The following is a 12979-nucleotide window of genomic DNA, read 5'->3' as shown; positions in this document are numbered from 1 at the left end:
TTTTAGGTAATAGAACTCTCCCACTGATGCTACCAATAGATGCTGTTATTCAATACTTCAGTGTATGTAACACACACAATATCTACTATCTGTTGTTACTGATATAATTTTTGCAACATACTTCAAGAGAATTTCAGTTTTCAACTCTTTTAACAAACTATTCCTTCCCCAGATTCATGGCTCTGAACGTCACTGGATTCTGTTTTTAAAAGAGAGACAACAAGGTGTTCACACAGCTCAGAGCACTGCCATGGAGATTAGAGAGACAAGAGGAGCAACTGGACCAGGGTCAGCAACATGGAACCATTTGACGGACAGTATTTTCTCCTGTTTCAGTTGAGGACTATACACCTGCTCCTGTCATGCAGGCTTTGCCTTTTCTTTACAGATGAGTGACACATATGCACACACAGACATCTTAGTAAAACGGTAGTAACTAGTGTACTTGTTGGGATTACAGTATGCACATACTGACTCAAGAAGGGTAGCCGACAAATGTTTTCTTTGGGTTTCTATTCAGCCCACATTTGCAGAGTAAAGGCTTTCTTTATCCCTGGCACTAGCCTGGAGGCTGGAGATGCAAAGATAAACATGTCAGGGCTCCCCTCACCAAGAAGCTGAACAGACAAATGCTCCCGACACTGACAAAGAGCCTGTTTACAACAAGTAAAAATGACTCTGCAGAAAAGGAATGACAAAAGAGCAGAGGGGAGCTAGCCGAGCATGTGCCCACCCTGCCTTCAAGCGGCTGAGACCCCAGCCTTCATCAACCAGGGTGAAACAGGTAAAAGGCCACCCTGACTCACCCTCGCAAAATATGAAGAAGTTGCTTGATGCCACCCCAAATGCGGATTTCCACACTGATCTCTGGGTCCTCGCAAATCTGCACCAGAATCCAGACGACACTCCATAGCAGCTTCAGGTGGTCTGAGTGCAGCAGGCTGAGCAGGACAGGGACCCCCTCGTAGAGCTTCACCTGCTCTCTCACCTGGCGCTCGGCACAGAGCAGGCGCAGCAGCTCAGCTGTCAGCCTGCGATGGGGTGGGGGGTGGGGGTGCACTCAGCTCAGTGGGACCGGACTGGCCTGGTTCACACTGAGCTGCTCACTCGCACAGACCGTGGCACTAACACACTCCGCATCCCAGTCTGCACACGTTTCTGTGAAGGCTCAGTCAGTCAGTCAATCAGGTCAGTCGCTCAGTCGTGTCCGACTGTGTGCGACCCCATGAATCACAGCACGCCAGGCCTCCCTGTCCATCACCAACTCCCAGAGTTCACTCAAACTCATGTCCATCGAGTCGGTGATGCCATCCAGCCATCTCATTCTCTGTCGTCCCCTTCTCCTCCCGCCCCTAATCCCTCCCAGCATCAGAGTCTTTTCCAGTGAGTCAACTCGTCGCATGAGGTGGCCATAGTATTGGAGCTTCAGCTTCAGCATCAGTCCTTCCAATGAACACCCAGGACTGATCTCCTTTAGGATGGACTGGTTGGATTCCTTGCAGTCCAAGGGACTCTCAAGAGTCTTCTCCAGCACCACAGTGCAAAAGCATCAATTCTTCGGCGATCAGCTTTCTTCACAGTCCAACTCTCACATCCATACATGACCATGGGAAAAACCATAGCCTTGAGTTGACGGACCTTTGTTAGCAAAGAAATGTCTTTGCTTTTTAATATGCTGTCTGAGTTGGTCATAACTTTCCTTCTGTAAAGGCTGGACAACAGCTAAGTGTGTGTAGCTCTGTAGGCCTTACAGTCTCTGTCACGACTACCCAGTCACACTGACACGTGCAAAGGCAGCCACAGGCAACACACAAAAACCAACAGGCACAGTTGTGTGCCAATAAACCTTTATTTACAAAAACAGGCAGGGGGCCAAATTTCACCTGCAGAAATTTACCCGTTTGTAACCACTTTCTTAGAGAAGGAAATGGCAACCCACTCCAGTGTTCTTGCCTGGAGAATCCCAGGGACGGGGGAGCCTGGTGGGCTTCCGTCTATGGGGTCGCACAGAGTCGGACACGCCTGAAGTGACTTAGCAGCAGCAGCAGCAGCAACCACTTTCTAAGTCACATCTTCACGGTATACCCATTGGTCTGGCTAAAAACCTACTAACCAGAAAATAGGCATCAAGTATATACAAAGGGACCAGATGCCATGATCTTTGTTTTCTGAATGTTGAGCTTCAAGCCAACCGTTTCACTCTTCTCTTTCACTTTCATCAAGAGGCTTTTGAGTTCCTCTTCACTTTCTGCCATAAGGGTAGTGTCATCTGCATATCTGAGGTTATTGATATTTCTCCCAGCAATCTTGATTCCAGCTTGTGCTTCTTCTAGCCCAGCGTTCCTCATGATGTACTCTGCATAGAAGTTAAATAAGCAAGGTGACAATACACAGCCTTGACGCACTCCTTTTCCTATTTGGAACCAGTCTGTTGTTCCATGTACAGTTCTGACTGTTGCTTCCTGACCTGCATACAGGTTTCTCAAGAGGCAGGTCAGGTGGTCTGGTATTCCCATGTCTTTCAGAATTTTGCACAGTTTATTGTGATCCACACAGTCAAAGGCTTTGGCATAGTCAATGAAGCAGAAATAGAAGTTTTTCTGGAACTCTCTTGCTTTCTCCATGAGCCAGCGGATGTTGGCAATTTGATCTCTGGTGTCTCTGCCTTTTCTAAAACCTGCTTGAACATCTGGAAGTTCACGGTTCACATATTGCTGAAGCCTGGCTTAGGAGAATTTTGAGCATGACTTTACTAGCGTGTGAGATGAGTGCAATTGTGCGATAGTTTGAGCATTCTTTGGCATTGCCTTTCTTTGGGATTGGAATGAAGACTGACCTTTTCCAGTCCTGTGGCCACTGCTGAGTTTTCCAAATGGCATCTGGTCCCATCACTTCATGGGAAATAGATGGAAAAACAGTGGAAACAGTGTCAGACTTTATTTTTTGGGGCTCCAAAATCACTGCAGATGCTGATTGCAGCCATGAAATTAAAAGACGCTTACTCCTTGGAAGGAAAGTTATGACCAACCTAGATAGTATATTAAAAAGCAGAGACATTACTTTGCCAACAAAGGTCCGTCTAGTCAAGGCTATGGTTTTTCCCGTGGTCATGTATGGATGTGAGAGTTGGACTGTGAAGAAAGCTGATCGCCGAAGAATTGATGCTTTTGAACTGTGGTGTTGGAGAAGACTCTTGAGAGTCCCTTGTACCGCAAGGAGATCCAACCAGTCCATTCTAAGGGAGATCAATCCTGGGTGTTCATTGGAAGGACTGATGCTAAAGCTGAAACTGCAATACTTTGGCCACCTCATGCGACGAGTTGACTCACTGGAAAAGACTCTGATGCTGGGAAAGGTTGGGGGCGGGTGGAGAAGGGGACGACCAAGAATGAGATGGCTGGATGGTATCACCGACTCTGTGGACATAAGTTTGAGTGAACTCAGGGAGTTGGTGATGGATAGGGAGGCCTGGCATGTTGTGATTCATGGGGTTGCAGAGAGTCGGACACGACTGAGTGACTGAACTGAACTGAATTGAACTATATACGAAGGGACCTGCACTGTGCTCAAGACCAAAGAAATATAAAAGCTCTATCTTATTCTTCAGAAACGTATTATGTAATTGTAAAAATGAGACACTAGGGACTTCCCTCATGGTCCAGTGGTTAAGAATCCACTCTCCAATGCAGAGGGCATGGGCTCAATCCCTAGTCAGGAAACTAAGGTCCCACATGCTTGGGGCACCTAAGCCTGCATGCCACAACTAAGACCTAATGCAGCCTAATAAATAAATATTTTTTTTAAATGAGACATTAATACATGATGGCAAAAAACCACTATGATCCAGGGAAATTAAATGCAAAGCGCTCAGTGAACATCTGGAGAATAAAAGATAATGACGGATAAGACATAAGGTTCAACTAAGCTCTGAAACATGATGATGACAGACATTTCAGAGACCCATCCTATCCTTCAGGCTCACACTCAGAACATTCTCCCAGGATGGTGTCATTTATTCTTAAGGCCTCAGACCCTCTCTCTGCCCTACATGGAGAGTTCATGCAAGCATCACTCCCAACCTCTGGAGTTTCCAGTGAGCCACTTAAGTGCTCCACAGGCACTCACCCAACTGTCTCTAGACTCAAGGTCCTTATCCTCCTCCACAGATCAGCCCTTCCTCTCATGTTCCTGATCTGGACCCAGGACACCACAGCCTTTTCAATTTCCAAGCCAAAGACTGGGAGTCCTCCAAGACACTTCCTCTTCAACCGGCCCCTGCAGTGGGGAACCTTCAGTGCCCCTGTTTCCAAGGCAAGCACTGGGGCTAATTCTTCTGTAAGTCCCACAGTAGCTATCTCCACTCCATCCTAGTGATGCTCAACTCTGCTCACAATACAAGCACCTCAGCCACCCAGCTCTCCAACATTCCCATTCTTATCTGGACTCACAATTCCTTTGTGTGTGTGTGCTAAGTCCCTTCAATTGTGTCCAACGCTTTGCAGCCTAAGGATTGTAGCCCACCAGGCTTCTCTGTCCATGGGATTCTCCATGAATACTGGAGGCAAGAATACTGGAGTGGGTTGCCATGCCTTTCTCCAGGGGATCTTCCTAAGCCAGGGATCGAACCTGCGTCTCATGTCTCCTGCACTGGCAGATGGGTTCTTTACCACTAGCGCCACCTGGGCAGCCCCCACAATTCCTTTACCTGAGCTAATTTCCACAGCTCATCTCCCTCCCAAACTTGCATGCTCTGACATTCAGAACACACGTGCTTTGATAGACTGCATTCTTCACCTTCTCAAACTTACTACACCACACCTTCCCTCCTCATTCTAAGTGAATCTCGTTGTGTGGCTGAATTCCACACCCCATACACTAAAATCAGAAGAACTGTTCCCACAAAATCCATCCAGTCATGCTTATTAAAATCTGTGAGTCTCCATGATGTTCATGGTAAAAACCACACTACTTAGCACAAACAGCCCATCAATGACCTGGTTAAAGGTGTCTCATCTGTAAAATATGAGAAGAGAGTTACTGTTCAAATTAGACAAGTCAACACAGAGAATCGCTTAGAGCAGGGCCTGGCCTGTAGCGAGCTGGCCAAAGTGAACTCTATTTCTAACTTATCACCATCTATTGAACTAGTTTTCTGGTACCCCCTCCAGCACTCTGCTGCAGATGCACCCACCCACACACGCTCTATCTCTTGCACATCACTGCACACCTCCATTGGGAGCATATTCTGTTTACTTGTCTCTTTCACTGCCTGGACAATTGCTCCTTCTCTTTCAGGAAACTTGGAATGACCTCTTGCTCCAATTGGAGGTGCCCTGCCCCCAGGGTATCTGTCCTGTGCCTCACTGACCACACCAACTACAACACTGGAGTGAAACTGATGACTTGTGTGTCTGACCCTCCCCTACACTGTACAACCCTGTCTCATCCATGTTTGGGTTTTCAATACCTGTGCAGGGTCTACTAGGTAAATGAATTCAGATAACCAAATCTATACCAACCAGTACAGTTGGTAAAAGAGGCTTAAATTGGCTTATAAGAAGAATTCAAGGGATTTACTATGAGTTAAATGTCAGTGCTTTACTGCCTGGGATTTCTATTAACTATTTTGCCTCCTTAGAATATTATGATTTATTCAACTCAGTATCAAATGATACTCGACTAAGTATCAAATGACACAGGTTGCAACTTGATAACCTCATAGATATCTGGATAGAGTAAGTTTTTAGGGCAAAATGTAGTTCAAGTGAAAATGATTCATTTTACTTTAGATTCTGTTTTGGCCATGAAATAAGTCAGTAGCTATATTAGTGTATTTTACTTGCCTTAAGCAAAATGTCTGTCTGGGGAGGCCTTACAAATAGCTGTGAAAACACGGGAAGCGAAAAGCAAAGGAGAAAAGTAAAGATATACCCATTTGAATGCAGAGATCCAAAGAATAGCAAGGAGAGATAAGAAAGCCTTCCTCAGTGATCACTGCAAAGAAATAGAGGAAAACAATAGAAAGGAAAAGACTAGAGATCTCTTCAAGAAAATTAGAGATACCAAGGGAACATTTCATGCAAAGATGGGCTCGATAAAGGACAGAAATGGTAGGGACCTAACAGAAGCAGAAGATATTAAGAAGAGGTGGCAAGAATACACAGAAGAACTGTACAAAAAAGATCTTCACGACCCAGATAATCATGATCATGTGATCACTTACCTAGAGCCAGATATACTGGAATGTGAAGTCAAGTGGGCCTTAGAACAGAGGGATGGGATAGGGAGGGATGTGGGAGGGGAGTTCAAGATGGGGAACACATGTACACCAGGGGCAGATTCATGTCGATGTATGGCAAAACCAATACAATAATGTAAAGTAATTAGCCTCCAATTAAAATAAATAAATTTAAAAAAACCAATATGAAATAAAAATTTAGAACATTAAAAAAAAAAAAGAACACATCACTACGAACAAAGCTAGTGGAGGTGATGGAATTCCAGCTGAGCTATTTCAAATCCTAAAAGATGATGCTGTGAAAGTGCTGCACTCAATATGCCAGTGAATATGGAAAACTCAGTAGTGGCCACAGGACTAGAAAAGGTCAGTCTTCATTCCAATCCTAAAGAAAGGCAATGCCAAAGAATGCTCAAACTACTGCACAATTGAACTCATCTCACACGCAAGTAAAGTCATTTTCAGCAAAATGTGAACCGTGAACTTCCAGATGTTCAAGCTGGTTTTACAAAAGGCAGAGGAACCAGAGATCAAATTGCCAACATCCACTGGAACATGGAAAAAGCAAAGGAGTTCCAGAAAAACATCTATTTCTGTTTTATTGACTATGCCAAAGCCCTTGACTGTGTGGATCACAATAAACTGTGCAAATTCTGAAAGAGATGGGAACACTAGACCACCCGACCTGCCTCTTGAGAAACCTGCATGCAGGTCAGGAAGCAACAATTAGAACTGGACATGGAACAACAGACTGGTTCCAAATAGGAAAAGGAGTGCGTCACGGCTGTATATTGTCACTCTGCTTATTTAACTTGTATGCAGAGTACATCATGAGATACACTGGGCTGGAAGAAGCACAAGCTGGAATCAAGATTGCTGGGAGAAATATCAATAACCTCAGATATGCAGATGACACCACCCTTATGGCAGAAAGTGAAGAGGAACTCAAAAGCTTCTTGATGAAAGTGAAAGAGAAAAGTGAAAAAGTTGGCTTAAAGCTCAACATTCAGAAAACTAAGATCATGGCATCTGGTCCCATCACTTCATGGCAAAGAGATGGGGAAACAATGGAAACAGTCTCAGACTTTATTTTTTGGGCTCCAAAATCACTGCAGATGGTGATTGCAGCCATAAAATTAAAAGACGCTTACTCCTTGGAAGGAAAGTTATGACCAACCTAGATAGCATATTAAAAAGCAGAGGCATTACTTTGCCAACCAAGGTCCGTCTAGTCAAGGCTATGGTTTTTCCTGTGGTCATGTATGGATGCGAGAGTTGGACTATAAAGAAAGCTGAGCACCAAAGAATTGATGCTTTTGAACTGTGGTGTTGGAGAAGACTCTTGAAGAGTCCCTTGGACTACAAGGAGATCCAACCAGTCCATTCTACAGGAGATCAGTCCTGGGTGTTCATTGGAAGGACTGATGTTGAGGCTGAAACTCCAATACCTTGGCCACCTCATGCAAGATCTGACTCTTTGGAAAAGACTCTGATGCTGGGAAAGATTGAGGGCAGGAAGAGAAGGGGACGACAGAGGATGAGGTGGTTGGATGGCATCATCAACTCGATGGACATGGGTTTGGGTGGACTCCGGCAGTTGGTGATGGACCAGGAGGCCTGGCTTGCTGCCAGTTCATGCGGTCGCAAAGAGTCGGACACGACTGAGCAACTGAACTGAACTAAACTGAAAGCAAAATAGATTTTAGGAATCTAATCATTTATTCAACACACAATCTGAAATTACTTAAAGTAGAGCCACGTTAGAGTTTCTTTCCTTAAGGAGACAGGATGTAAATAAATGTAATAAACAAAAGTATTAAAGATGCAATCATATATTTATATATTTCAAATATATGACCAGTTCTAGAAGTGAGACAGGACCAGAGATAAACTGATACACTTCTTTACTATTTGTTACTTTATATAAACTTAAATAGAAAATAAATGGGCTGCCAAGCTGATATTCAGCTAACAATGTAACATGACATAATTAGAATAATAACCATCATTGTCATCAAATATAAGACACTGCCATTTTCCCCTGTTAGCAATCCTACCTTTTGGAAAGCAAGTCATATTCATGTAAAATCATCAGCAGATTTTCTACAATGTTGAGCTCACTTATCTTCTCCCTACACTCTGGACTACAAATTGAAAAGTATTAGTAACTATGAGAAATATCTTTTATTGATACCACATTCACATATTTAATATCTTAGTCCTCATATTATCCCAGGAGGAGAAGCAAAATGCAATATAGCTCTATAAAACGAAGCTACATTAAATGCCAACATTCAGTAAGTATTATATGTCATAACTTTAAATTTGTTCAATAACAGTATGATGATTTACACAGTTCCCACTGGAGAGGGGGATTCATAGGGTGTTCACTAAAAAGCAGTGAGGAGCATTACTCACAGTATCTAAGAAACACAAACAAGCTACAGGTCCTTCAATAGATGAAATAGAGAAATGTGATAAATGAATATTTATACATAGTTATAACTGAATATAATCATGTGTGCATAACTGAATATTATTCAGCCATAAAAACATGCTGTCATTTTTGATAATGTGGATGAACGTAGAGGACATTCTGTTAAATGAAATAAGCCAAACAGAGAAGGGCAACTACCATATGGCATCACTTACATGTGAAATCGAAAATAAACAAGCAAAACTGCCTATATAGAAACAGAGAACAGAATAGCAGGTGCTTACTAGGGGTCGGAAGCAGCGGGGACAGGGAGATGTGGGTTAAAGTGCACACACTTTCAGGTATGAGAAGAGTGTGCACTAAAGATCCAGCTAATCAGAAACCACAGTTAGTAACACAGGGTCATGCACGTGAAAGTTGCTGAGAGAAGATTTCACACATTCTTATCATTGAACCAAAAAGAGAGGTGAAGAGGTGTTAATTATCTTGATCTTGGTAATCACCCCACAGTGTATATGTGTATCAAATCTTTACATTATACACTTAAAATATGTAAATTTACATTTATAATTATTCCTCAATAAAGCTGGAAAAAACAAAACAGTGATCAACTGATTGGCATAAAAACATATTTAAAGTTTTTTATTTAAAATAGTCATAACCTCTGAAAGGGTTACCTAGAATTTTTTAAAGGGCAAAAATATTTAACAGTCTTAAACACAGAGGACAGCATGAAGAAAGACAGTGAGGGAGACTCAACTGCCAAAGAAACGTGCAGTTTGAAAGCAGAACAACTGAGGGCGGAATGAAGAGACTACGTAAATATTTCTGGTCAGAAGAAAATTTTCAACTGCTTTGCTGTTCCAACTTAAATTCTAAAATGATGTATTTCCACCCCAATCCTCTTCAATGTATTGACGGTATTTCATGTTTTTATTCACAAATCTTAACTAAGTAGGTAACAAAATAAATTTTGCATTTCTTCCATCTGGGTTGCTATAGCAGCAGAACTTTTAAAAATGCACTCACCTTTCAGCTAAACTAGCCAGAGCCAGAAGGGCACCCAACAGAACATTCGTGTCTCGGGCACTGAGTAAATTTACTAATGTCTGGAAAATGGAGTAAAATAAAGTTTAATTATGCAAAAGTACAAGCTTCTTGAACAGTATGTTTCCTTTTAAAGATCATAGATACTTAACCTCAAAAAAGAAGGTTTGTTAAACATTCACGATTCTCAGTTCTTTCTGCGGCAGGCGTCCACCCCTCTTTGGACGAGCTCCTTGTAAGTCTTCCCCACCAAGGGGAAGAAGCAGGGGGACCCAAGTACGTGGTCCTATACTTCCAGGTCCCCACGCTCTCTGCTCTGTCTTCTGCTGCCACCAGTCACTCAGCATGAGAACTCATCCTGACTTCGGCACGGCCATTGTGCAGGCACTTTCCAAATTATGGAAGTATTTTTTCAACAAAATGTTGAAGACTGTCTTTTTTCCCCCAAACTAAGGAAAATATGTTAACACGATCAGACACTCCATTTGCCTCTCAGATTTCTTACTGATGCTAAGTAACATCACTGTATCTCAACAGTCACCTTCTCAGGATTCCTATTACTATTATTCCTATTCCTACGACATTTTCAGAGTCCCCCAGAGTGTACACCCAGATAAACTTCAGGCCAGAACCGCAGCCTGCACAACTGCTAAGATGATTTTGCGTTTCCACTACGTGAACTTTCCCTTTTATGACCTCATGCACTTTACATGGAGCTAGCATTATCTTTGTTTCTCAGACCCTTCCTCTTTTTCCCCTCTCACTTTTTCTTTTCTGTCTTTTTTTTTTTTTCTATTTTTCCCCCAAGGTGCATGGCATAGGGGATCTTAGTTCACTGAATAGAGATTGAACCTGCAGCCCCTGCCATGAAAGTGCAGAGTCCTAACCACGGGACCACCAGAGAAGTCCCTCCTTTCTGTCTTCCAACATAATGTTTCCCAGGCTCCAGTCACTGACATATCATTTCACAATTTTTGTTACATGCACCCTTAACACTAACTTAATGTTACTCAGAAATGTTCTTTAAATTCTAACTGATATTAGTGAAATACATAGCTTTTGAAATAAAAACCGCTAACCTGTATATCACTAAGAATCAACCTTCATAAAATGAGTAGCACGTGCTAACACATTTTAGACAACTTTGCTCTAATACTTGCTGAATAGTGGCTTCCTGGGACACAGAAACTCACAAACTATTGAAACCTGGCTCTAGGCAGCAATCATCTAAATGGCTTTGCTATAAATATAAATGTAGTCTGTTTTGATTAAGCCTGCATTCATTCATCTTGAAATATGTATTTGACTCACAGGTTTATAATACTAAACCATCTTATTATGAGCTTAAACCACATGAAACTTACCTACAGACCACAGTAATTTCCCATGGTTCAAACTAACATAACTTCTGTCTCAAACTAATATTTATTTATTTGTAAGCACACACCTGTGGTCAGTTTATGTACCACATTTAAATTAGGCAATCAGATTAGTTGAGTAAGCAATAAAGAATTAAACAGCATAAAAAAAGAAAGAAGCTTCAGAAAACCTCTATTTGCTGTTTCTAAATTTACTCTTTAGGTGAGTTAGCAGAGATTGGCAGTTTTAGGCTAGGTCATCAAGTCTTCGAATTATAATTTCAGGTGGGGTGGTGTGACTACAAGTGCTCTGGGCCCTGCACGTGAACCACCACCACGTGCCCTGAAGCAGGGCCTCCTGGGGCCACTCACCTTGTGAGCTCCGCTTGTGGTGACCCATTCTCTTTGGTCTCTGACAGCAGCAAGTTTTTGAAAAATATCTATAAAGAAATGAGGGATTTGAAGTTTAGAGCGGGGGAGTGCTCAGGCTTCCCAAGTGGTACTAGTCATTACAAAAAAAAAAAAAACAGAAACAAAAACCACCTGCCAATGCAGGAGACCTAAGAAACAGGGGTTTGATCCCTGTGTTGGGAAGATCCCCTGGAAAAGGGCACCACAACCCACTCCAGTATTCTTGCCTGGAGAATCCCATGGGCAGAGGGGCCTGGCAGGCTACAGTCCACAGGGTCACAAAGAGTCGGGCACAACTGAAGCGACTTAGCATGCACGCAAAAAATATTTTTACCAAAAGTTGCTTTTATAGGCTTCCCTTGTGGCTCAGCTGGTCTGCCTGCAATGCTGGAGACCCAAGTTCGATCCCTGGGTTGGGAAGATCCCCTGGAGAAGGGAAAGGCTACCCACTCCCGTAATTTGGCCTGGAGAATTCCATGGACTTTACAGTCCATGGGGTCGCAAAGAGTTGGACACAACTGAGTGACTTTCACTTCACTTGGTTCTATAGAAGTCTCTCTTGCGCTAAATAAACCTAAGCTTGTGCTCAATGAAAGTCTTTTTAAACATGAAATTGGGCTTTTCAAGATAAGAATCATGATCCAAAATCTCCCCTCTGGGTACATTTGCCACTGAGCATATCAGTTGGCATGGACTCTCAAGCCCATAGCTGTGTGGGGACCCTCCTGAGTATTCAAAGCGTCCCCTCTTCCCTGCCGCTGCCTCCCGGGGCCGCGCTCACACGTCATGTTGACCAGCTTGTCCACGCTGTGCTGCGCCTCCCCGTAGCCGAGGTACCCGTGCGCCACGATCTCCATGTACTGCGGGGCGGGGGGGGGACCAGACAACAGGTGAGCAGAGGAGAGGACTCCGAGAGCACACAACAGGAGTAGTAAGGTTGTGTACTTCTGAAAAATGAGCTGTAGATGGCGCAACAGGGTCACTAAACAACGCTCGGTGCCCCTGCGCCGGCTTCACGCAAATGCAGAAGAGGACGGGCTTCTCGGTTCTCAGCTTCGCTGGGGTGCCAGAAGTGGAGGGAGGGACCTGGAAAGACTGCTTAAACTCTCAGAAGTCCCAAGATGACTTATAACTCAATAAATCTGTGTTGCATTTTAGCCTCCAAATAAAAGATACAAATAAGATACATGATACATAATATACAGTACATAGAATTTTAATTCTTCAATGTATCTTTTCATTAGAATTTTATAACACACTGGATATATTTTATTGACCTTATGCTTTATAATATCCTAAATTACATCTAACAAGCATACAAGTAGATAGCAATAATTAGAATGAAATGTATGGGATAGTCTGAAAATCCCTGTTTGCAATTGTAAAATTATGAAAACTGAGAGTAATAAGAAATAGGTTCAGAGAAATACACACATTTCTGACATTTTAATGGAAGTAAAATGGATAGAAAGATCCTTTACAATATAA

General features: G+C 42.9%; 1 protein-coding gene across 9 annotated transcripts in view; it reads right to left on the bottom strand.

Moving 5' to 3' along the window:
• NEK10 (NIMA related kinase 10) overlaps window positions 1-12979 on the bottom strand; it is a 317096-nt gene that overhangs the window by 224140 nt on the left and 79977 nt on the right. For all 9 annotated transcript variants that reach the window (XR_008684291.2, XM_055414802.2, XM_055414796.2 and 6 more), the window contains 5 exons: window positions 12273-12351; window positions 11453-11520; window positions 9705-9784; window positions 8296-8382; window positions 807-1031 (listed from right to left, as the gene is read on the bottom strand). Coding sequence is in view for 8 of the 9 variants with exons in the window: in XM_055414802.2 (XP_055270777.2) it covers window positions 807-1031; window positions 8296-8382; window positions 9705-9784; window positions 11453-11520; window positions 12273-12351 (539 nt within the window). In the remaining variant the exon portion in view is untranslated. The remainder of the gene's footprint in view (window positions 1-806; window positions 1032-8295; window positions 8383-9704; window positions 9785-11452; window positions 11521-12272; window positions 12352-12979) is intronic.

The sequence above is a fragment of the Moschus berezovskii genome, chromosome 24 (assembly GCF_049115385.1).
Source record: "Moschus berezovskii isolate FMDL1 chromosome 24, NW_MosBer_1.0, whole genome shotgun sequence".
In the NCBI taxonomy this organism is placed as follows: Eukaryota; Metazoa; Chordata; class Mammalia; order Artiodactyla; family Moschidae; genus Moschus; species Moschus berezovskii.
Note: the sequence above shows the minus strand (reverse complement) of the source record. Positions and strands in the feature narration are given on the sequence as shown.